Source organism: Canis lupus, chromosome 8 (genome assembly GCF_048164855.1).
Source record: "Canis lupus baileyi chromosome 8, mCanLup2.hap1, whole genome shotgun sequence".
Lineage (NCBI taxonomy): Eukaryota > Metazoa > Chordata > Mammalia > Carnivora > Canidae > Canis > Canis lupus.
This window is the reverse complement of record NC_132845.1, coordinates 41,088,247-41,112,797: the sequence shown is the minus strand read 5'-3', so window position 1 is coordinate 41,112,797 and position 24,551 is coordinate 41,088,247. Positions and strand designations below refer to the sequence as shown.

Genomic DNA, 24,551 nt, shown 5'->3' with positions numbered 1-24,551 from the left:
TGCCAAAGACCTTCAAAGTTGCTCGGAAATGGTCAAAACAGATTGCAGAGCCCAGAATACCAAAAGGTTTACATAATACAAATATCCAAATACACACACACTATACATATACATTGTGTGTGTGTGCACACACACACTTCAGGTATAATCTTACATCCTACTCACGCTCTAGTATGAACTTTCTACCATTATAGTAAATAAAAATATTCACTGCATCCTTATTTATAGAGGAAAAATAATAAAAACCACCTCAATTTCCAGCATTAAGGGAATGGTTGAAAACAACTGCAGCTTTTAAAAATTGATTTCTTACAAATCTATAAATTTTGATATATTACAGATATATAATGCTGTCATACAACTACTTTTTCCTACTTTGTTACTGTTTAATTTTGATTACAGTGAGATATAAAAGAAATGTTTCACACTGGGCAGTCCCAGTGGCGCAGTGGTTTAGCACCGCCTGCAGTCCAGGGTGTGATCCTGGATACCCGGGATCGAGTCCCACGTCGGGCTCCTTGCATGGAACCTGCTTCTCCCTCTGCCTGTGTCTCTGCCTCTCTCTCTCTCTCTCTCTGTGTTTCTCATGAATAAATAAAAACAAAAAAAATTTTTTAAAGTCTTTTAAAAAAAAAAATGTTTCACACTGAATTCTCTAACTTGGCTTCTTCTCAGCATCAATCACTAACCTTTCTTTCCACTGCTGACTTGGCATATATTATATAGTAATGTATTAGGCATTTTAAGATCTCTTACTGAAATCCAACCTGTTAATCTAGTATATCTAGACATTCTTTTACCAATACTATACTGTTTTGAAAAAAATTTATGGTATTTTAATATCTTCAATCAAAAGTTCATCTTTATTGTTCTTCTTTTAAAAGTAGTAGTTATTCCAGCCTGTTTATTATTTCAGATCAATTTTAGAATCATGTTGACAAGTTCTCCCCAAAAAGCTCACTGTATTTTGACAGTAATGAATGATTAGCAACTAATTCAGGAAGATTTATACTATCACATATATCCACTTACAAGAATCTCTACTTGTATATACATAACATTCATTTCTTCTACCATGACCAAAAATTGTGATTGCTAAGATCAGGGAGTAAAATATCTAAAAATGAAGAGTTAGAATAATTCTAAATAGGCAGCAAAGTGATTAGCAGCAAAACAGGTTGGTAGTGCAAAAAACCATCGTGCACTAAAATGCTGGAAAGAAATTCTCCTAAAAGAAGCTTTCAAGGCCCTCAGGACATTCATGATGCACTGGGTTGAGAAAATAAATTACAGCTGCATTTACAGCTGAAAGAGGAGGTTTAAAGGTCCCCCACTGACACAAGCAGGCAATTTCTCACCAAACAAAGGGAACCTCAAAGTTAACAGGATGTAGGAAGTTCACCCTGGAAGGGACAAACAGGTCTCTGTCCCAGCAGTAATTTTTTTTTTTTTTAAGATTTTATTCATTTAAGAGAGAGAGAGAGACCAAAAGCATAAACAGGGGGAGCGTCAGGCAGAGGGAGAGGGAGAAGCAAGTTCCCCGCTGAGCAGGGAGCCCAATGCAGGGCTCAATCCCAGGACCCTGAGATCATGACCGGAGTCAAAGGCAGACACTTAACTGATTGTGCTACCCAGGTGCCCCTCAGCGGTAATTTTTATAATGTAACCTTACCATGGTCCAAATTTTAGACATTGTAACTTTGTTCACCTAGATGGTATAACTGCTTCTCTCAGTTGTGTGACTTTAGAAAGAGAACTGGAGAATAAACGTAAATCAAACCTATAACATAACAACACTTGGTAGGTTTTGCATTAAATTTTATAATCATGAGATTTCCTTGCTACTTGTTACTAAGTTATTTGAAAAGTTTAAGAAAATCGGACTGACCTATGAGACTTATATTTTTAATTTGAAATGCTTAAGAAAACCTAAGTTTGAAAGTGTTCATTTAAATCTCATTTCTCCATCTAGCAGACTTAACAAGAGTTACGTCTTTAGAAAGATTTTACCATTAGGCTTATAAATTCACCATTTTAGAATTTTGAAGTATTTAAGAGAACAAGCATATAAAAATTTAAATGCATGGGTGGCTCAGTCACTTAAACCTCTGACTCTCCATCTTAGCTCAGGTCTTGATCTCAGAGTCTTGAATTCAAGCCTCACATTGGGCTCCACGCTGGGCATGGAGCCCACTTAAAAAAGCAAAAACAAAAAACTTCAAATGCAGTTTAAAACATTTAAGGGGGGCAGCCCTGGTGCCACAGCGGTTTAGTGCTGCCTGCAGCCCAGGGCCTGATCCTGGAGACCCAGGATCCAGTCCCATGTCAAGCTCTCTGCATGGAGCCTGCTTCTCCCTCTGCCTGTGTCTCTGCCTCTCTCTAAGAATAAAAAATAATAATAATAAATAAATAAATAAATAAATAAATAAACAAACATTTAAGGGTACGTAACGCTGCAAAAAGAGTTCATTGTTTAGGGGAATGTAATCTTTTAAGCTGGTACCTTAACTGAAGCTTTGTCAAGGGTCAAGTATTTTTATTTTTAAAGAACTATTCTTACATTTGTAAGTAAAACAAGATTTGGGAGTAAAACCTTAAAAGCGTAAGAAAAAAATAAGTATTTAAATACTCATTTTTAACAAGTCGAACATCACGCTACATAAAAGCACAGTTATTGTACACACAAAAACATCCCTCCTAAAACCCTCAACTGGTGTTATCCAAGAAACAGTAGCCTTCTTTTGCACCTTGGTTTACTCTCAGGAATTAAAGTTTTTGTTGTTGTTATATGTTCTCTTAACTACTATATTTTCAAACTAATTATCAGTGAAACCAAAAAAGTTAATTTTGTAGGCTGATTTTGTATTTATTAATCTCCTTGCTGAACTCATTCAATAGCTTTCCCTTAACTTTTACCCCACCCCCCTACAGGCTGTCCTGTCATTCCCAGAAATGAGAATTTTGCCTTCTTTCTGAAACATCTCTTATTTTTGTTTCATGTCTTATTGCATTGGCTAGAAGTTCCGGGACAACACCAAACCTACATTCTTCGCCACGTTTGGACTCCCATGAGAATGCCCCGAGGTCCAATGTGATGTCGACTTAAAAATTCATATATTCTATCAGACCGCTGAACGTCTCTTTCAATTCCTCAAACATTTAAGAGTCTGTAAAATTAGGAACAGCGTGTGTGTGTGTGTCGAATTTTACGAAGTCATTTCCTGGAATCTCAAAGGTGCTTCCAATTCCTGGCTTGTCCGGAGGACAATACAAAACAGTATAAATGACAGCTCCTGAAACTAACGGGCCGGTACGGTTAGGGAAACTGAATTCCAGGAAAAAGCAGGCTGCGGACAAGCCAAATGGCACCACCACCACCACACCACCAAAACAAAACAAAACGTGCTCACAACCAAAGTCTACAACAAAAACACCTACAGGGAGACGCGTTAAGGATCCGCCACCTTCTCAAGCAGAGACCGACTCTTGAGAAACTCTAAGGTCGACAACACCGAGGCTACTGGGGGCCTGCGACTGGGAGCTTTCCAAAAAATTGCTATTTTGTACCCGGGGAGCGGGGGGAAGGGGGGGTTTGAGCTCCGCGCTGGGCTGCTGTAAACAGTTCCCCATTCAACGCCCTGGGCTTCACGGACTCCCAACTACGCGAGCATCTGCCTTCCTGTTGTCACAACAGCCAGCTCCCAACTTCTCTAAAAGTGTCAAACTACAACGAGGCGGACGGGAGAGCCCGGTCCCGACAAAGACACGCACCTTTGTCCCCGGCGCGACGCAGGCTACGGCCCCACGGGCCGCACTCGTCCCCCCGCGGCCGTCCTCATGCCGGCCCGGGCGCCCGGGCTGCGGCGCCGCTAGCGGCCGGCCCCCGAGCCATGCCTCCCGGCGGGCGGCCGGCCCGCGCCGCGGCCCATGGCTGGGTCCCCGCGCGCCCGGGGCAGCCTCGCCGGCCGTGCCGCCGCCGCGCCGGCCCCGGAGGAAGCGCAGAGACGCCGGGTCCACGTCGGCCGAGCAGCTCGCGACCTCGGGCGGGCGGCCCCGGCGCCCCGGGAGAACTTGAGGCGGCGGGCGCGGGCTCCGAGCCGCTCCCCGGGCGCCGGCCGTTAGAAAGCGCGCACCGAAGGACCCGTCAGACCCCCGGGCGAGGCCGCGCAGAGCCCGCCGCGCGCGGGCCGAGGCTGGCTTCCAGGCCGCGCCGAGGTCCGTCAGGGCAGCCCCGGTGTGGGGACGCGGCCGGCCCCGGCGCGGGGCTAACGGCCGCAACGGAAGCGCGGACGGGAGGGGGCAGGAGGCCAGAGCCCAGAGGCGGGGCGGGCCGCAGGGCCGGCTCCCTCGCGCGCTCGGCCGGCCGCGCCGTCACCGCCGCCTCCGCCGCCTCGGACCGCGGGCGCTTCGTTGTCACGAGCCGGAGGGAGGGGGAAGGAGCCGGGAGTCTCCGGGCTCCGGCGCGCAGAGACCGCGGCGCCTGCGTCACGTGCCGCTGGGCCGGCCAATGAATTGCGGCGGGCGCGGTGACGTCAAGGCAGCGGCGTGGCCGGTGACAGCCGGCCCCTCGTCACGTGGCCGCGCGCACTCCAATGGGCGGCGCCGGGGCGACTTGGTGTTCCCGGCGGCCCGTGCGTCGGCGGTGGTTGGGTGGTAAGATGGCGGCTGTGAGTCTGCGGCTCGGCGATCTGGTGTGGTGAGTCCGGGCGGCCAGGGCTAAGCGAGGTGCGCCGGGAAGCTCCTCCACTGGGCGCGGGGTTCGCGGCCGGCCCCGGAGCTGCCTTTCTAAGCGCTCCAGGCTGCGGAGAGAGGGCGAGACGAGGTGCCGGCGCCGGGAGCGACGCCGGGCGGAAGGGGCAGCCCGGCCCCGGGGGACTGAGGCCGAGAGTGGCCGCGGCGGGCCGGGCTCTGAGCCCCGAGGCCGCCCGGGGGAGGGCTGCGCTCCGCACCTGCACGCCGGCGGCCGCCGCGAAGGGAGTCTCCGGCGCCGCATGCCTCCCCGCGGACGCCGGGTCGTTGGGGTCTTGCTGAGGCTCCCCCCCGGGAAGCGGGCGAGCCGGGGAGCCCGCGGGGCCACCTCGCCTGGGCAAGCCCGTCAAAACTCGCGTTGCGATGGAGCCGACCTGTGCGGGCGACTTGGCCCGGGGTGTCGAAACCGGACTGCTGGCGCTGCCCCGTGAAGAAATGGAAGGGGGACTTCTCCTTTACAGCCGAAGGCTTGGCAGTGACCGCTGCCTTCTTGGGTGCCTCTCGTAGTCTGCTTCCGTGTCCCAGACAACCGCCCGAACCAAGACTGACCGTCGCCGCTTCCCTGGAGCGACGTAGCTCACTTCTCGACCCAGAGGAAGGTTTCCATTAGCATTGTGTCAAAGCCGGGCTGGTCTCGCGGTCAATTAAACCAGACTTTGTAAGGGGAAGTCTGTGTTTACAGAGCAAACTACGCTCCCCCCCCCCCCGCCCCAAGCCCCCAGTCCTGGGGAGGCTCTAGACCAGTGACTCCTGATTGGTTTCGTTTGTTCTGTATTCCTTGTCGCCGCAAGAATGCACATACCTTATTGCACTTATGCATTTCGTTTCTGAAGAGTTCGGGCTTCTTGGGTCCAGCTGCGGAAGCCAAATTAAGAACTGCTGTTTGCCAGCTTTTGTTTTGGCACTTGAGGGTGCAGGTGGAGAGTTAGGAAAATACATTTCATGTTGAGTGGGTTGAAGGAGATGGACTGGCTTTTCCAGGGCAAATGCTGACTGTGTGTTTTCTCTAGGGGGAAACTCGGCCGGTATCCTCCTTGGCCAGGAAAGGTGAGTGTCTTGATACTAACGGAAGACGTCTGAAGTTGGGTTTGAGAAGGTGAAGAACGTTAAGATTCATTCCTCTCTGTTTCCGGCATTTAGTTAAACTGGACTTAAGTAACACAATTTTTTTCTCTCTACTCTTCAGTTTGTTTAGAAAAGACAGTGCAGTATAAACCAGCTCATTTAATCTGCAGTAAATGCTTATCTCTTGAACCAGAGATGGTTTTGGTGAAGTTTCTTAATCCTGGAAATCAATTCTAATTTGAATTTTAGCCTTATACTTAAATGTAACAAAAGGAGAAGAAAATAAATTCTCCAGGAAGAGCGGAATCTAAATGTAGGTTAGTGAAAAGTCAAAGTATTTTTGTCCCAACTAAGTTTAAATCTTCTTTCCATGTTACCATATGTGCTGCTCCAGTGCATCTTTGCAGAAGTTGGCATTCCAGATTTTGCATGAGGCGATCCGTCATAGCTTTCCAAATGTTCTGTTTTTAAATTCTTGCTAGGAGCCCAGGATATGTCTTTAGACTGTCTCTTTGCAATATGGCATTTTCATTGCCTCTGTTGTTCTTCATTATTATTATTACCTGTCTCAACTTTTCCTGCACAGTTGTTTTGTTTGTTTGTTTATTAAAGCATAATTGACATACAGTGTTGTAGTTTCAGGTGTACAGCATATTCATTCAGTAGTTCTGTACATTACCCAGTGCTTACCAGTAAGCATAGTCACCACCTTATTACTTCACTGAAATATTTTTAAGAGTGTTCTGTGCATTTTTTCAGTGATCACAGGGTCACATGGTTGAAGGGGATTGATATTGATCTTAGTTTTAACTGCTATTAAAACAGGGCCATTGCAGTAGAAGGGGTATTCTACTTACTGAACACTGCTACATGGTACATGTAGGGAACTAGAATATTTGCACATTTCCACACATCTCAGTACAAACGTGCCAGATTTGGACAGGTACTAAATCCTGGGTTCATTTTAAACATATTCCTTTTGTTTTATTTCATTTTTTTCCTACCAACTTAGAGGTGTGAAAAACCTTTTTCTGCCTTTTACTCCCCAGATTGTTAATCCACCCAAAGACTTGAAGAAACCTCGTGGCAAGAAATGCTTCTTTGTGAAGTTTTTTGGAACAGAAGATCAGTGAGTAGTGCTGTTTGGGAGTTTCACTTTCCCTTTGTTTGGGCGTTGCCCTGGATCTGAGCTGCTTATGAGAATATTCTAGGGACCCTAGTTCATTTTTACTGTAGTCTGTGAGAATGGCATATTGTTCTGGCTTTATACCTAAATATATTCTTAGCTCATAGGAATTGTTCTGTGGCCAATAACAATGTCAGTCAGGTGAGAAATAGGATTCTTTTAAATATGATAATCACAGTAATGTCATTTCTCACATCTCTTTATCCAATCCCATAGTAGTTCCTTTTATAAAGACCACGTTCAGCTCTCTTTTAATGGCTGTTTATCATTGTGGTTCATGTGTGAGATACACAGTGAAATCAGGACCATTCCCTTGAGATTCTCTGATAGGCCATATAGGTCACAGTAAGGAGGAGAATACATATTTACCTGAGTTTCCAGTGATTTGTTCAGCTCTCTTGTTATTACATGGTTTTGGTTACCTGGGTGTAGCTAGGTGGTTTAAGTAGCTGTACTTAGGATTCTTAGATTAAAATGTCTGTGAGTTTTCTGAAGAATCTAATGCTAATGGTTAAAATAGATATTTCTAGAAAGTGATATATTCTATAGCAAAATCTGTTATAAGCAGTGTTCTTCACTCATTCAGGAGTTTATATGCCAGAGTGCTTAGCCTGAGTTAGAGTTTAAATGGTGTGTCTACCTTCACCATGCAGGTGTGCTAATATACCCAGTTCTCTGTCATAAAATAATTTAGCAGCCTTTTGATGACAGTATTCAAGGGAATCACTGACCCACAGCTGTGACAGCCACAGACACTCTGGAAGCAGGAATGTTCTGGTAATGCCACTGACATTACAAGAAAGATTGTCCCTGTGTATACATGTGCTAATTGTACAGCACACTTTGAATTGTTGACACCAAAAAGAGCTTCCTTCAAAGAAAAGCAGATGTTGTGGTCCTAGCCTTTCAGGAACTCAGGTGACAAGACATAAACATTTCAGATGGGAATAAGTGCAGAATGAGTGATACAGGTGACTGTTAAAGGATTCTAGAACAAGGAGACATCAGTGGAGAACAGGCAGGTCAAAGAAGGATGATAGAAGAGATGGGGTTAGAATCTACTCTGGAGGATGGATAGAATTTGAATAGGCAGGAAGAAAAAGGGTGTGCAGGCAGTTGGAATACCGTGAGCAACTGGGTGTTAAGTTGGATGTGTGAGCAGAGTGAGGCTTCCCACCTGGGTAAAGAACTGTTCTTGAGAATAACAGGAAATATGGTTGACCCAACTTGATTAGCTAAACAAACATATACCAGTCTACAACAAAAGTGGAAACTCATGAAGAGTGGGGGCTTGATCAGATTACAGGAGGCCTGAAAACCATTGTGTTCCCTTTTTTTTTTTTTTTAATTTTATTTATTTGGGATGCTTGGGTGGCTCATTGGTTGAGCGTCTGCCTTTGGCTCAAGGCATAATCCCAGGACTCCGGGATCGAGTCCCACATCAGGCTTCCTGCATGAAGCCTGCTTCTCCCTCTGCCTATGTCTCTGTCTCTCTGTCTCTCATGAAAAAAAAAAATTTATTTATTCATGAGAGACACAGAGAGAGGCAGAGACACAGGCAGAGGGAGAAGCAGGGCTCAAGACAGGGAGCCTGATGCGGGACTCAATCCTGGGACTCCAGGATCATGCCCTGGGCCAAAGGCAGGTGCTAAACTGCTCAGCCACGCAGGGATCCCTGTGTTCTTATAATTTAAAAAAATGCTGGAAGGATTCCTTATACTTTATGAATTTTCTTATTTTTATGCAATGAGAATATGATTTTTTAATCATTAAAAAAAAGTAGAAAAAAATGCTGTAAGGTCAGAAGAGTAAACTGATCCCTCTGTATAAGAAATACAAGTGAGACAGAAAATTGGAGTTGAGTGAATTTCAGCACTTAACTAGGCACACAAGTGAAGCCAATGAAAAGAATGCACTTCCTGAACATAAAAGTAAGCTATTGGGGTTAGTAGTGGTAGTGATGTGATTTCTAGCTAAAGTTCTTTGTGAAGATTCATAAACAAGTGAGTTCAAGGCAACTATTAGATATATAGTATCTTTAAGCTTGTTAAACTCCTTTGGTAGAATTCCACTTAAAAAGTTATTTAAAAATTAAAAAACAAAAAAGTTATTTAAAAATTAAGTGGTCACAGGACCAACACATTATCTTCTTGTGGCTAGGCAGATGACAACAAAAGGAAACAAAGGGTAAGGATCTCCGAGCACTTCCTGAAGGGAGAAGGGTTCTCAGCACATATTATTTACTATCTTTAAATTATCTGAAGGTAAAGTGTCTAGGGAATTATTTTGGGGAAAGAGCTCTGGATTCATTACTGTCGTACTATACATTCAGATGCCAGTCGCACTGCCCTACAATTTGGGCAAGCTGTTTTCACCTTTTTAAATTTTCTATTATTTTGACAGAGGTGGGGGAGCACATGCAGGGGGAGAAGGAGGAGCAGAGAGCCCAATGCGGGTCTCTGTCCCAGGACCCTGAGATCATGACCTGAGCTGAAGGCAGACGTTTAACAGACTAAGCAACCCAGGCGTCCCTATTTTCACCTCTCTAAGCTTTTGTGTCCTTGCCCACGTGTGGGATGATTTTCCCTACCTCATAGTTAGGAGAGAAGTAGTGCCACTTGTTCATCAAACAGCAGGTGTTGAATAAAGTCCAGGTTGAGGTGGAGATACATTACAGAGAGAATAAGCTGGTAAGAATCAGGTGGCTTCAAGAAAGGGAAACTCCTGAGAGAGAAGGATTTGTGTTTGAAAAGGAAAGACATCTGAGAGTCAGAAATTCCTAAGGACTTCAACTGGGTCTATTCCTTTGACCAAAAAGGCTTCCCACACCAAACAGTAAATTGTTGTACCTTCTTTTTAAAAAAAAAAAAAAAAAAAAAAAAATTTCCACCTTTATGTAAAAACTGCTGTGCCTTGCCAGGAGTGCAGTGTGCAGTTGAGTCCATGCTCCCAAAGGGATCTGATGGAACTAGTCAGGATCAGAAAAGGGGACCAAGTCCCATCAAAGAGTAAGATTCTTTAATAACGACTTTAAAAAGACCACAATCCGTACTGATGAAATGATGGATGGCCCTAAAGAGGTCAACACTGATTTATTCATAAATCAGCAGACATTTCGGTAAGGGGCACTATGAGTAGAACTGGTGCTATGGTGACTATGTTTAGGGCGTGCATAAGAAGCACTATAGGAAACAAGACATTTGACAAGTGCTTTCTGTGGGAAGTACAAGTGGATTTTTAGAGATGAGAACTGCTTTGTAAAGGGCAAGGCCATAGGTGGTTCCAGAAGAAAGTGGGCTTTCCCTCACCTTTGATGCTTGATATCAGGGAGGGGAGAGGGGTTATTGGCTACAGTGTCCTGATTTTGGTGGATAGGGCCTGACCCCATGGGGCTGCTCCTGAATTCCTAAGCAATACAGGATTCAGTGAGAGACATTCCTTTTCAAAACTGTACGTTATGACAAAAACAATTTATAGATACAATTTTTTATATATATTAGCAAGAACCTTTATTAAAGATTGAAAAGGATAGGTCCTTAAGATAAAGATTTCAATTCTCTAGAAAAGTAGTTTTTCTCCTTTTCTCTGCTAAAATATCTTGACAAATTATGTTGACATCTTGTTGGGAAGAAAAAAGACCAGACCTTCCTTTTTTTTTTTTTTTTTTTTTTTTTTTTAAGATTGTATTTATTTATTCATGAAACAGAGAGAGACACAGGCAGAGGGAGAAGCAGGCTTCCTGCAAGGAGCCCAATGCAGGACTTGATCCTGGATCCCAGGATCACACCCTCAGCCGAAGGCAGACACTCAACTGCTGAGCTACCCAGGTGTCCTGAGGACCGATCTTCTTAACAAGCCGCCTCTGGAAGGGGAAGAACTCAGTGAGATGGCTGGATTCAGCTCTCCGAGCCTGGATGACCACTGTGGATGAGGGCTACTTGTGGTCGTTTTCTACTTCATGGAGATATAGAGGGAAAAATAACTTTAGCATAACTTTGACTCTATCACATGACCACACCCACAGATGAAGTTTCAGGTACCTGAGGGCCTATCTTGGACAGGGAGTTGCTCATCAGGATAGAAACTGAGCTCAGGGTTTGAAATTTTCATCAGTGGCCATGGATGGCAGAATCGAGGGAGCTCATGTAGTCCCTGAGTGTTCAAAAACCCCGAGACAAACCGTTCAAGAGAGTATTGATGGCAAAAGAGGATAGATTCCAAATGACCACTTGAGAGTTTCTTTAGCAGCCTTCATACCTGATCCTACAACAGCCCTTCTGGAAAACGGATAAGATTTTTAACAGATGTAGACACTAAGAGTCAGGAGGTTTGTGGAGTTAGTGATAAGCTGTCCAGGATCCCAACCTGAAATACTTTTTATATCAAGGGAGATATAAGGTATGAAGTGAGTGAGTACTAAAGTAACTCTTGGGAAAAAAACCTGTGGCTTGTAATTACAAGCAGATCGGAGCCATCGGAGCATCTTCTTTCTTTTCGCCTGGCACTTGGTTGGCTCACTTTCTCTATATCCAACACTGTAGCAATTGGAGAAGAGAGCCAACTGGATGTTGAGTGCACTGCTCCAGGTATTTGGACTGAGCCAGCAGTGTCCCTCTGCCAGGGCTGGGCAGTACCTGTCCTAGAGAGCACTGAGTAGATTTTCCTCTCCCAGCACCAGTATCCATCCTACAGGTGACTCCCCTCATGGCTGAGACAGTGGACTCCAGGAACAGGTGTCATAAACCAGAATTAAAGAATCTGGCACAAAAGAAGGGGCTAGCCATATTGGCATAGGCAGCACAGCTTGAAAGCCGTATCCAGCATTTGGGAATGTTTTCAAGTTTTGAAAACAGAGTCTTCTAAATCTGTCTTATCTGCAGGTCTTTGTTGATGTCTATATGATAATCATTGCTTGAAATTAACTGACAAACTCTTATTTTCTTTGTGGCTTCTTTTTTTTTTGGGGGGGGGGCTTGTTTTTTGATTTGTGGTTTTTTAGGTGTCGATTTCTGAACAGCTTAGACTTGGACCTGTAACGACTCAGTAATCCTTAGCCTCTTTCAGTGGTTTCAGGCAGGGCAAGCATACAAATCGTTTGCTCAGTACTACTCACCAAATTCTAGATGGAGAAGCAACGATAACTTCTCACCCCATCTTTGTTCTCACCTTTGGACTCTACTGACACATTTGTGTTCTCCCTCCCACCCCGACTCCCACCCAGGTCATTGTGTCATGAAGTCTGAGACACATATTGAGAGTTTTAGAGATTGTTTATAGACCCTTGTTTAATATGATATATATATGGTATGATTTTAATTTAAGAGCAGGTCAGAATTACGGAAATTTTTGAAAATGTAAGGTGTTTAAATTCATTTTGAGCAGAGTGTGTAATCTGAGAGTAGCTTATAGTAGAAGGTTTATATTTGCAAATGAAAAGAATTTACAGGAGATGTATTGGAATACCAGGGTAAGTTTGCTGCTCCTGGCTGTGTTACAGGTGCAGTTACACCTACCACCTGGTAGTAGCTACCCACTTGAGCAAGCTCACAAAGAAGTCATGGGGGCAATCCCATGAGCAGAGCAGCCCATGTTCTATGGCAGAGGCCTTCATTGTTGATTTATTGTTGTTTTTAAAGATAATACGTGTTTACGCCTGCCTCCCCCACCCCTCCAATTCAGGTATAAACTATGAAACAGTTCCATTCATCCCTGTCCCTCAGCCACCCAGTTACCAGCCCATGGGCATCCAGTTATACTAGTTTCTTATAATATGCCCCTCCAAAGATACTATGTGCAGAATCAAGAAATTACATATTCCTTTTTCCTTGTTTTTACATAAGTTGATAGCATACTACACACACTGTTCTGCACCTTGCTTTCTTCCACTTAGCCAGATATCTGTTTTTTTTTTTTAAGTTTTTTGTATTTATTTATGATAGTCACACAGAGAGAGAGAGAGAGAGGGGCAGAGACATAGGCAGAGGAAGAAGCAGGCTCCATGCACCCGGAGCCCGACGCGGGATTCCATCCCGGGTCTCCAGGATCGAGCCCTGGGCCAAAGGCAGGCACTAAACCGCTGCGCCACCCAGGGATCCCTTAGCCAGATATCTTAAGGGACCATCCATTTTGTTCTTCATAACAACCTCACTGATTACCACTACAAACAATAGGATTAACTTCCTTGTATGTATATGTAAAAGCAAGGGCTCATAATTTACACACCACTTGACTAAGCTTAATTTTTCTGACTCCAACCCGACAGCAAATTGGGCAGAAAAGGTCCAGCTCCATCTAGGCATCAGGAGGATAATAGAAGGGAAATCACAAGTCACAGCTCATATCACAGAAAGACACAGAAGTCATTTTAAAAGGGGGGGTGGGGATCTCTGGGTGGCTCAGCGGTTTAGTGCCTGCTTTCAGCCCAGAGCATGATCCTGGAGTCCCGGGATCGAGTCCCACATCAGGCTCCCTGCATGGAGCCTTCTTCTCCTTATGCCTGTGTCTTTGCCTGCCTCTCTCTCTCTCTCTCTCTCTGTCTCTCTCTCTCCTCCCCTCTCCCTCTTCTTCCCTCTCCCTCCCTCCCTCCCTCCCTCCCTCTCTCTCTTTCTATCATGAATAAATAGATAAAATCTTTAAATAAATAATAAAAATAAATTTTAAAAAAGCGGGGACACCTCGGTGTCTCAGTCAGTTAAACATCCAACTCTTGATCTTGGCTCAAGTCTTGATCTCAGGGTCGTGATAAAGCAAAAAACAAAAAATGTACAGACAACAGCAACAACCCGAAAAGGCCACCAAAGCCTTATAACATTTAACCCAGAGACCAACATTCCAGCCCTTCTGAACATGCTTGGAAGGCATCATTTACTCAGTGATTATTTATTGAGCACGAGTTGCATGCCAGACCCAGCTGATAGGCCTCAGTGTACTAGAGAATGGTGCATTATTGAAGCTGTGGCTGAGAAGTGTACTCTTTAAGGAGACGGAGTTAGCCTTTAGAGCAAAACTATTCAGATGGCTAAAGTGATTTCAATTTGGCTTGCTTTCAAGAGGTAATCCTCCTAAGGCTCTGGTGAGCTGGCTTTTTATTTACCATTTTTCTAACGGGGCACAGTGCTTCAATAATAGGCTGATTTCTTAGCTAGATTAATATTTCTTGCATTTATGTTCTTGATATTTATACTGTCCATTTGCTTAGCAAATTTGTCATTTTTAAAAAATGGTCAAAGCAGAAAATTTCGTTTTAGTATTCAAATGCCAGTCTTCAGGATGAATGGAATTTTGACTGTACCATTCTTCTGGCAGAAATTAATAATCCACTTAAAATGCTTCGGTGAAAAAATAGGCATGAATTATTGGTGCCTCCTCCACAAATGTCCTTACCTCTCCACGTCCTCATATTCAGAGGTTCATGTGGGGAGAGGGAGGCCTTAGACTGTATTGTCCCATCTTACAGGGCTCCATAAAAACCACCCCATTGGTCTTACACCAGAACTTATGTGAGTCTCCGCTTCTAACCTGAAGTGCAGCGAAGGAAGAGGCATGTCTAGAGCATGTGGCTCTTTAAGCTTTATCACTGGTACTTGTGTCATCTCAGTAGGACAGCTTAGCCTGCTTTTCAGGGCATATCTGGCTTTGCATCTGCTCTGCTCTGGTGGTCTGTCCTTAGAAACACTAAATGGGAAGAGAAGCAGGAGGGTCCATTCAGTGGTATACCTTCCAGGCAACATGAGGTCAAAATATCATTCCATTTTTCCTCTCCGTAGAATAGACCACTTGACTCTATCAGTCAAGTTTCAGACTTTTAAGATGAGTTAATCACTAGAAGGTACCTGCTTACCTCACCTGGTTGAAGCTTTATGCGGTGAGACAGTGTCTGAGGCCTCATTCATCATTCCATTCTCTGTGATTTTGTTTACCCATAGATAAAATGCTTAGCTCTCATTTGCTGTCACATTTGCAGGCTCATAGTCCCACAGCTATTGTGTTTGTACAGATCCATTGTCACAGTTATTAGCATAACACTCAATACATAGGTGGCCATTGTTGGGTTGTTCACACTATTTTTATGTACAGAGATTAGTGCTTTTTCTTTTTTCTTCTCCTTTTTTTAATGCAGGGCTTGAACTCACAATCCTGAGTTCAGGACCTGAGTTGAGATCAAGAGTTGGACACTTAACTGATTCAGCTCCTCACATTTTTACACTATTATTAGTGAATATTCTCTAGCTTTCTCTAAAAGAAAGGGCCCTAAGTATGATAGCTCAGTTTCTCTATCCTTAACCGGACTCCTTTTCCAGAAGGTTATGCTATGAAACCTGTGAGTTAAAAAAAAAAAAAAGAAACCTGTGAGTTTTATACAATAAAAATGTCTATAAGTTAACTGATACCTCACCAAACCTGTAAAATCTTCTCCTTTGTACTGGGGAGCTGAATGTCATTTAGGAAAACTACAGGAAGTGAGCTGGGGCAAATTTGTTCAGGTTAGAATGGTAGGACAGATATTTTAGAAGTGACAACTGATGGCTTTTTTACTTGTAAAATTTTTTTTTTTTTTTTTTATGATAGAGAGAGAGAGAGGCAGAGACACAGGCAGAGGGAGAAGCAGGCTCCATGCACCGGGAGCACAACGTGGGATTCGATTCTGGGTCTCCAGGATCGCGCCCTGGGCCAAAGGCAGGCGCTAAACCGCTGCGCCACCCAGGGATCCCACTTTTTTACTTGTATGTGTTACACATTGATGGTAGGAATTAAAAATTAAACAGGGTATGTTCCACCATTAATCACAAGCAGAAGCTTGTTTCAAAATACCTCCTGTTACAACTGCTGCCCTCATTCCAAATTATTTGTCATATTTTGTCTGGTTTAGTGGCCACAGACATGGTCATTTATGAACAAATATCTGTAAGAGCAGATTTCAGATGCTGCATTTCTTTTTTCTTTTTTTAAGATTTTATTTATTCATTCATGAGAGACATAGAGTGAGTGAGGCAGAGACACAGAGGGAGATGCAGGCTCCATGCAGGGAGCCTGATGTGGGACTCGATCCCGGGACTCCAGGATCACACCCTGAACTGAAGGCAGATACTTAACCACTGAGCCACCCAGGCATCCCAGACTGCATATCTTTAGCCGTGGGAGCATCCCTGATTCTCACTTGATTGACAGGTTGTCATTCTGCTTTGGGTATTGACTGGGCAGTGATGTTGCTGTGGTCAGTAATCCTTCCTGATGCCCAGGTCCATGAGGGAGTCCTGTGATGAGAATGGAAGAACATCTCCAGGCTTCCTCAGCCCTGCAGAAGTATCAGGCAATGTGTGGTTTAGTGTGGACAGCTGGTGAACAAGAATAGACATAAATAGCCTGCAACATGTGGAGGATGGTCTTGTTTTGTTGGTGGTGGTTGTTGTGCCTGACTTGTTTCAGGAAGACATACTTTTATAACACCCCAAGAGTTTTGGGTGGTTGATAACATGTTTTGAAAACATGGCAGGCCTGTTTCAAAGTCCAGTTAAACCAGATGAATATCTGCATTCTGTTGCAATGAGGTATTTGATACTTTCTGCCCTGGGCATTGTGGATCATACTCTTTCTGTGTGTATTTTCTGCCAGTGCTTGGATCAAAGTGGAACAGCTAAAGCCATACCATGCACATAAAGAAGAAATGATAAAGATTAACAAGGGGAAAAGATTTCAGCAGGCTGTGGATGCTGTCGAAGAGTTCCTCCGGAGAGCCAAAGGGAAAGACCAGGTAAGAGACTGCTTCTTGCTTTATTCCAACATCAGACTGGTTATTTTGGCATAGTAACTAACAGATTAAATATTGCCCAAACCCAAAGCTCTTTTCTTATGAAATGCCAACGGAGAGAACACTACTTCAGTTCTAGGGTATCCGCGTTTTACTTGTCAGCTTGAGACTCCATGCATGCGGTGGTCTTTTCTAGAATAGATGCTGTTCTTAGGAAAGTCACTTGGACTCAGGAGAAGTAGCTCAGCTTTTGAGTACAACACAGGCATTTCTCCTTTTATATACTAGAGATTAGGAGCATAGCTTCTCAAGTATATCCACTGCCTGGGTGTAAATCCCACTTTTCAGCTTTGGGACTATCGGCAAGTGATTCGACTTTTTTATCTGCTTCTCCAAATATCAGTGGGAGCAATAGCAGAACCTATTTTGTAGGGTTGTTGTGTGGTTAGCGTATATAAAGTGCTTCTCCTAGGGTGTGGCTTGTGTAAATGGCAGTGGCAGCAGCAGTGGCTGCTGTGGTGGCTATCATTGTTATTATTAAACTTTCAGACATCATCCCACAATTCTGCTGATGACAAGAATCGGCGTAATTCCAGTGAGGAGAGAAGTAGGCCAAACTCAGGTGATGAGAAGCGGAAGCTTAGCCTGTCTGAAGGGAAGGTGAAGAAGAACATGGGAGAAGGAAAGAAGAGGGTGTCTTCAGGCTCTTCAGAGAGAGGTTCCAAGTCCCCTCTGAAAAGAGCCCAAGAGCAGAGTCCCCGGAAACGGGGTCGGCCCCCAAAGGATGAGAAGGTTTGTTTCACCTCTGCAGCTTCTGGGATTAGTGACTTTCTTCTGTATATGAAAGAGTTGAGCTCTACAGTGTGTCTCAGCTCAGAGTGAACATAGAGACCTATGCTAAGCACTGCCCTAAAGAATCCCGCAGACCAGGGGAGGGACACAGCCTGGATGCACAGGCCTGAAATAGGAACACAAGGCAGCAAAGGATCTTGCATTCAACTAGATGGTTGAGGCAGAAGAACCGTCCACCTGAGTTAGCATGCAAGGGCTGGCATTGGAAGGGGCTTAGGAAGAAAGAGAGGAAGGCATTCCAGAGACCAAGGGCCCAGCCTACGTGGGGCTTGATGTTGCCGTGGATATTCTCATTACAGGTAGAGGACAGGGAGGAGAGCAGAGAGCTAAAAGTGGGTTGTCACTGGATTGTGGAGGGCCTCGAGATCTACTAAAGCAGTATTTATTGTCATGGAGTCAATAGGGGTCCACGATCACGTTGGAACTGGGTGTCAGGGTGACAGTGTGCTCTAAGCTGTATGTTAGCAATGGCGAGGGCAGAGAAGAAAGGCTAAAGCTGGTCAGAAACCAGCCAGATTTGCATTTATAAAGAGCTATTCTGATAGCAAATACTGAAAGGAATTGCCCGAGAGGCACTGCAGAGGAAGGGCTCATAATATTTAGCAATTGGTGACAGAGGAAAGGGGGAGGGAGAGGATTTCAGATTTTTGCCTGGGAAATGGTAATGCCTTTCACAAAAGCATAAATCGGGTAGGATTGGCTTACAGAGTAAGAGAACTAATTGTATTTTGAGTGTGATGAATTTGTGATGATGATGAGACGATAGGGGGCCTTGAACTAATGTCAGGGTGGGATGTAGATGTGAGAGCAAATAAGTAGAAAGTATGTTGGAGAATATGTACAAAATCTAACTGTGTGGCCCAGTGGGATTGGTCTTGAGAGAAAGTAAGGAGGGAACAGAGTGAAGGGCAGGAGTCTGCTTTGCAGGGAGAACGTCCACAGGTCAGAGTTGGAAGAAGTCATCACAGTGAAATAAAGTGGAAATCATGTACCTTTCACCTTCCTGAAAAGATTTGGGTTAAGTCTCAAAAACCAAGGGTAGAGAATTCGAGGTGGAGGAGGTAGTCTGTCCCAACACAGAAGAGGATTGTTAGAACACAGTCAAGGGGTCGGGAGCCAGATGGCTGTCAGAAACAGTTGGTGATAAGGCCATGATGAAACACTAGACCTCATCAGATTAAGGCCTGCAAATTCAGACACCAGGGAGACCAGACAGGTCATGGCAGCAAGGGGAGCTGGCAGAGGGTCCACAGCCCTGACCTACCTCTGCGCTGAGAGCATTAGGTATGGCAGCAGCTGGCACTCTGGTGAGGTCATACTCTGTCTATGGGATTCCAGTCAACTTTTGCCCGATTGGTTTTTCTCAAGAAAAGCTAGAAATACAGAGTTTTATGTGAAACATTCCAGTCTTAAACCTTACAAGCTAATTTAAAATTTTAAAATACTTTTATGTCCAGAGGAACATCTCTGGGCTAGATTTAGTGTGTGGGCTGCCACTCTGTGACCACTGTGTTAGGGAAGGTCCTTCTCACCGTCCAATGACCTGAGACAGAGTAGAGAGAGTGACTGGTGGTCAAGACAGCCCTGGCTGACAGTAAGCACAGAGAACCGCCAGCCAGAGGTAGAGAAGGTGGAGAAAACAGCCAGCCATGATGCAGGAAGAACTTCTCAGGGGGTGTGATCTAATTAGATCAAATTAAAAAAATAATAATAATAATAATTAGATCAAATTGAATTGATTTCCTGGGGATCCAGAGGCATCTGAGCTGTTGGGTTTTATACTGCTCTCCAAATTCCTATTTTCTGTTTTCTAAAGCCATGGATCTCACCAACTCCTTTGCTGGCCCTGCAGAGAAATGACATCTTTTTGGAAAAAGTAAAGTGTACAGGAGAGATGAGGAGGAGGTCTGAGTCTGAACTGTGACTCCCTAACTTGCTGCAGCTATGTGATCTTGGCCAACTACCTTTGCCTTGGTTTCCTCATCTGATCATTGGGAATAATAGTGATACCTGTCTCTCAGGTTTGTTGTGAGAATTAAATGAGTAACAAGAGCAAAGCACCAAGAATGGTGTGCCTTGCACTACACATTTGATGAATGGCTTTACATTTGTCAGTGTCTGGCAGTAGCCTGTTGTGCAGTGAGAGCGTAGTGGTTTTAGTGTAACCTGAGGCCACCACCAGGCTTACTGCAGGGACTCTTCTCAAAGGCTCCCAGGGAAAAGCAGTTTGCCCTTGAGTCTGAATTATTAATCAGGGGATAGTAACATTTCTGCTGCTATTCTTGGAGTTAGGTCCCTAGCCAAGACCTCTCCTTGCTGTTTACTTTAGCAGGGTCCTTTCTAGTCTCCTTGCTTGACCCAGTCTCTAGTGAAGGATTTGTCACCTGGAGAGCAAGGAGTGTGGCCAGTGGTACAGGGTGGACACAGCCATTTCAGCTCAAACAGTTGGTCTTTATTAAGTATATTCAGAGATGTAGGGAATCTGGGCTTGGAATTTTGTGCATCTTCTGATCTAATAGGTCCTATGGTCTAAAAAGTGTTGCTGCAGTAATTGTTGTTTGGCTGTCAAGCTTCTTTCTGAAACAGCAGTAGCCTAGGCTGATAACTGAGCAGAATCCTGGATGATTGCCATTCTGAGCCACAATCCCCTGTCCCGTGAGGATTAATGGAAAAGGCTGACCTTTTGACGCAGAGACGTTAGTTTCATGGGTACAGAGAAAGGCTGGGTTCATGGCTCAACTCCAGTGTGAGAGCTGTGCTCTCATCCTCTCTCAGGGGCTCTCATTTCCAAGTCCTGGGCTGAGAAAAACTACAGCTCTAGGCACACACCACCCTGACAGAACAGAGCCATCAGTCCTATGGCTGGTGGTACAGAGAGTGATGAGGTGAGGTGGGAGTCAAAGCCTTTTGTCAGTGCCAGATGGAAACTCAGTGCTTTCCATCTCACTCTGTTTCTGTCCTGGGGCCTTAAGCAGGTCACTAGAGCTATGCTGCCCCAGCTGCAGGGGACAGATACAAAACATGTCCATTTTGGCAGGACATTCTTTGAGACAGAACTGCACTAGGCCTCTGTTTCCCCAGAGCTCTTTATTCAGAAAATGTTGATTGAGCAGCTCCATCATAAGCCAGATGTCTAGAGATAAAGCAGCATGATAGAGAGGGCCTTCTCGTGTTCACTTATTTAGTAAATAGCAAACACCTAATAATCTGCACCAGGCATGGCTCCGAGCATGGAATATGGAATAAACAAAATTGTCAAGGGTCTTGCTTTCATAGAACTTACTTATAATAGCATCAGCATCATGTTCTAATGGGTCAGGGAAAGCACCAGATAAGGTGACATTTCTGCATATGAGCCATGCTGAAGTGAGCATGTGAACCAAGTAGGTAACTGTTGGAAGAGCATTCCCAGTAGTGCAAAGGCACTGAGGCAGGGATAGGTTTGGTGTGTTTGGGGAATGGATGGAGGGCCATGGGGGTGCTGGCAAGTTGGAGACTGGTGACAGAGGAGAAAATATAATAGGACATGAATTTGGAGATTATTGTGGAGTAGGAGTTGTAGAACTTGTAGTGCCCTGTAGGCTATAATAATAAAGCCTTTAGCCTGACTGTGTGAGACAGGAAATCAGTTTTAGGCAGAGAAGTGGCATACTTCGCTCTGGCTGCTGTGTACAGTCTATAGACTGCAGGGTTCCAGAACGGAAGCAGGAGGATCCCTTTTGCTGTAGTCCAAGTGATAGCTGATGGCAGGAGCTTGGAAGTTAGCAATGGGGTGGCAAGAAGGGGTTGCAGATCCCCAGTTGTAAAACCATAATCACTGTTAACAGATAAGAGGATGGTAAAATCAAGAAGGACCACAAAGATCTCAGCCCGGTAGAACTGAGCTGCTTTTCTAAGACTTCAAAGACCGTGGAAGGAGCCATTTGGGCAGGGAGATCCAGAGTTCAGTGGGGCGTGTCAGGATTCCCTTTAAATATCCAAGTAGAAATGTCTGGAGGGCCACCATAGCTGGAAGATCACACATGTGGAAAGGAAGTAAGAGGTAAACTTGGTGGAGGTGACCAGAACACAGCAAGTGTAAAGTTGAAGCAGCTCCCTGCCCAGGATGGGTGTGGACCAGGCTGTTGGTTAGGAAGCGCACCCCATTCCACTGAGTCCTGTCCTGGCATCAGCCTGGGGAGAGAAAGGGGCTCTTGGCTCCCAGCCACCCTGGGTTCGAAGTCTGGCTTTGTCACCTGGTAGCTAAAACGTTTGGCACATTTCCGCATTGGCACCATGTGGCTTTCTTAGTTTTTGTTTTGCTTTGTTTTGTTTTGTTTTTTGTTTGTTTGTTTTTTTGAGATTCCCTCTGAAGCCAGTACTGTTTTCTTAATGTTCGCTTATGGCCATAAGGAATTTTTTTTTTTTTTTTGACTAGCTGACAATGCTGCATACCATAGTTGGACTTTCCAGAGACATTGGTCCTTGCGAAACTTGGGCACAAGAAGACAATTTGTTATTTCAAGAACAGAGAAGAAAGGCTTGCTCCCTATTGATGAGAATTTGCCTGGTTTTCCCCGATGAACAGTCAGAACTGTGCCTGGGGACTGATTCTGAGACTGTGGAGTTGCTAGGGGTTTTGTTTAAGGTAGAATGTAACTGAAGGAAGCAAAGCGGTGAAGAGGTGCTCCCCGATGTGGTGCAGGAAGACATCTGCTACTGAGCTGCCCTCAGTGTCCTGACAATCTGCCTTTCCCTCTGTAGGATCTCACCATCCCTGAGTCTAGTACCGTGAAGGGGGTGATGGCTGGACCGATGGCCGCGTTTAAATGGCAGCCGACTGTGAGCGAGGTAACAAGCTCTCCCACAGGCCAGGACAAGCCCAGCCTCCAAGCTGGTTTCCTGGCCTGTGTGAGGCTTTTCCTTTCCCCATTTATAAATTGCAAGACAGTACTGAGATGTTAGGGGGAGAAGTGCAAGTCTCCACCCTCGGGTGCTCACTGTCAAGTTCAGTGTAACTTCTTCCAGATGCTTTGATACATCCCCTCACCCCCACTCAACCATCATTTATGATAAAGAATTATATACCCACATGGGGTTTCTACTGTTGGGAATAGGGTTGGTTTTCACAAATGTGGGATTGACCCACACATTTTTTTCACTTAATGCTATAGAGACAGCTTTCACTGTTTACACATGTAACTTTGTACCCCACGTGATTTCATCCTTGGATCAGATACCCCCGTCCCCTGCTGGACCTAATTGTGAAAGCCCTTGAAAGTCCTGCACTCGTTGCCCTGTGTTTCTGTTTATGGCAATCCTTCATGAGACAAGACACTCAAAGGTCTGGTACCAGACACAGTAGGCTAAAATCCTAAAATTAGGAGAGTCCTGAGGATTGATTTGGCTTCATCTGCTGGTTATCCAAAGGGATTGGTAAATGCTGTATTTTTAAAATACCGTTATGCCTCTTAAATATTTTCGTGAAGTGTTAGTGGAATAATTTACATGCCCACCTGAAAGAATTGTCTCCTCTTTTCCACCTGTAAACAGCTTCCTTGTAGCTGGAGCAGGGGTTGTTTATAAAAGGCTTGCACTATTGATGGGAAAGTGCTTCCAGGCATTTGTATAGTCAAGACCAGCTGCCAGGGGTGTTTCAGCCAGAGAGTGCAGTTATCAGGCAAGGTGACCTCTGGTGGAAGATAGGTTATTTTACTGAATCATTTTCTGGTTTCAGCCTGTGAAAGATGCAGATCCTCATTTCCATCATTTCCTGCTCAGCCAAACTGAGAAGGTGAGTTGGTCTTTGACATTCTTGGTCCTTCGTCAGGGGCTGGCCTGAGGGAAGAAGGTGGCTCCATGGAACCTTAACCTACGGGTCTGAAAACTTAGGCTTTACCTCTACCACTGCCCAGAGCAACTAGATAAAAAGTCACATGGAGACCCTCTCATGAATCAGGTGTTATTAAGGTTAAAAATGAACCAAAGAAAGTATATAAGATTCAGCAGCTGTGTAGTTGAGATATTTGTAGTTGCCTTAAGAGTCCAGGGCAGAGAAGCCAGACCTTGTGAGCTATTGGCACTTGTGAGGTAGCCCATGCTGTTTGGTGAGATATATTCTCAGGCTTGTAGTACAAACAGTATCTATAAACCATCACTGTGTGAAGGGAAAGCTTCCCAGAGTATCTACAAGGCCCTAAGTTAGGCTGAACCTTGATAGGACCTGATAGCCTGTAGCTTTGAAGTTGAACAGACCTGGGTTCCAATCCTGCTTGCACTGACTAGCTTTTTAATTCTGAGGGTATGACTTCACAGGAATCTGATCCTTAATATCATCATTGGCAAAAGAATCTTGCAGAGTTGCATAGATACTTGAGAGGTAGTGTGTGTTACATTTCTGATGTGTCATCTGGAGTTGAATAAAGTCAAATGGCAAATAGGTTTTCAATGTTAATGCCACACTTTAGGCCTGATCTCTTAGGGAAATTCTAACAGAGACTAGTTAAGTGTTCAGTTTAATAAATGGTCTTTTTTCTCCTTTATTAGCCAGCTGTCTGTTACCAGGCAATCACAAAGAAGTTGAAAATATGTGAAGAGGTACGTAGGTTCCATGCTTCCCTGTTTTTTCTTTTCCACTGGGGCCCTTGCCATGGGCAGACTGACCTGATGAGTTGTGCTTCCTTTCCCTAGGAAACTGGGTCCACCTCCATCCAGGCAGCAGACAGCACGGCCGTGAATGGCAGCATCACACCCACAGACAAAAAGTAGGACCTTTGATAAAAAGGCTTCTTGTGGCTCTAGTTCTGTTAGGGAATAGGGGCTAACCCCAAGGGGTCTCTTTAAGAGTTGTATCCCAGCCATTGCTGGGACTGAATGGAAAGAAAGAGGGAAAGTTGTAATTTTTAATGAATTGCCTGACAGTAATTTGACCTACAGTAGACCGAGGTCCTATAAGTACCTGGTGGGGTTGCC

At 44.8% G+C, this 24,551-nt stretch overlaps 2 protein-coding genes across 11 annotated transcripts in view; one reads left to right on the top strand and one right to left on the bottom strand.

The window, feature by feature from the left end:
* Positions 1-3,927, bottom strand: part of UBN1 (ubinuclein 1) — a 39,299-nt gene extending 35,372 nt beyond the window's left edge. For 3 of the 5 annotated variants that reach the window (XM_072835638.1, XM_072835640.1, XM_072835641.1), the window contains exon 1: positions 3,772-3,926. The gene's annotated coding sequence lies outside the window, so the exon portion shown is untranslated. Of the gene's footprint in view, positions 1-3,771 lie in introns of all 5 variants that reach the window. The other 2 variants (XM_072835637.1, XM_072835642.1) reach the window with 1 other exon arrangement.
* A 647-nt stretch (positions 3,928-4,574) lies between these two features.
* The window catches only part of GLYR1 (glyoxylate reductase 1 homolog), a 35,322-nt gene continuing 15,345 nt past the window's right edge, over positions 4,575-24,551 (top strand). For 4 of the 6 annotated variants that reach the window (XM_072835645.1, XM_072835646.1, XM_072835643.1 and 1 more), the window contains exons 1-9: positions 4,575-4,696; positions 5,760-5,796; positions 6,864-6,943; positions 16,613-16,751; positions 17,298-17,540; positions 22,344-22,430; positions 23,317-23,373; positions 24,126-24,176; positions 24,270-24,343. In XM_072835645.1, coding sequence (XP_072691746.1) covers positions 4,593-4,696; positions 5,760-5,796; positions 6,864-6,943; positions 16,613-16,751; positions 17,298-17,540; positions 22,344-22,430; positions 23,317-23,373; positions 24,126-24,176; positions 24,270-24,343 — 872 coding nt within the window. In that variant the 5' untranslated portion in view covers positions 4,575-4,592. The remainder of the gene's footprint in view (positions 4,697-5,759; positions 5,797-6,863; positions 6,944-16,612; positions 16,752-17,297; positions 17,541-22,343; positions 22,431-23,316; positions 23,374-24,125; positions 24,177-24,269; positions 24,344-24,551) is intronic. The other 2 variants (XM_072835648.1, XM_072835647.1) reach the window with 1 other exon arrangement.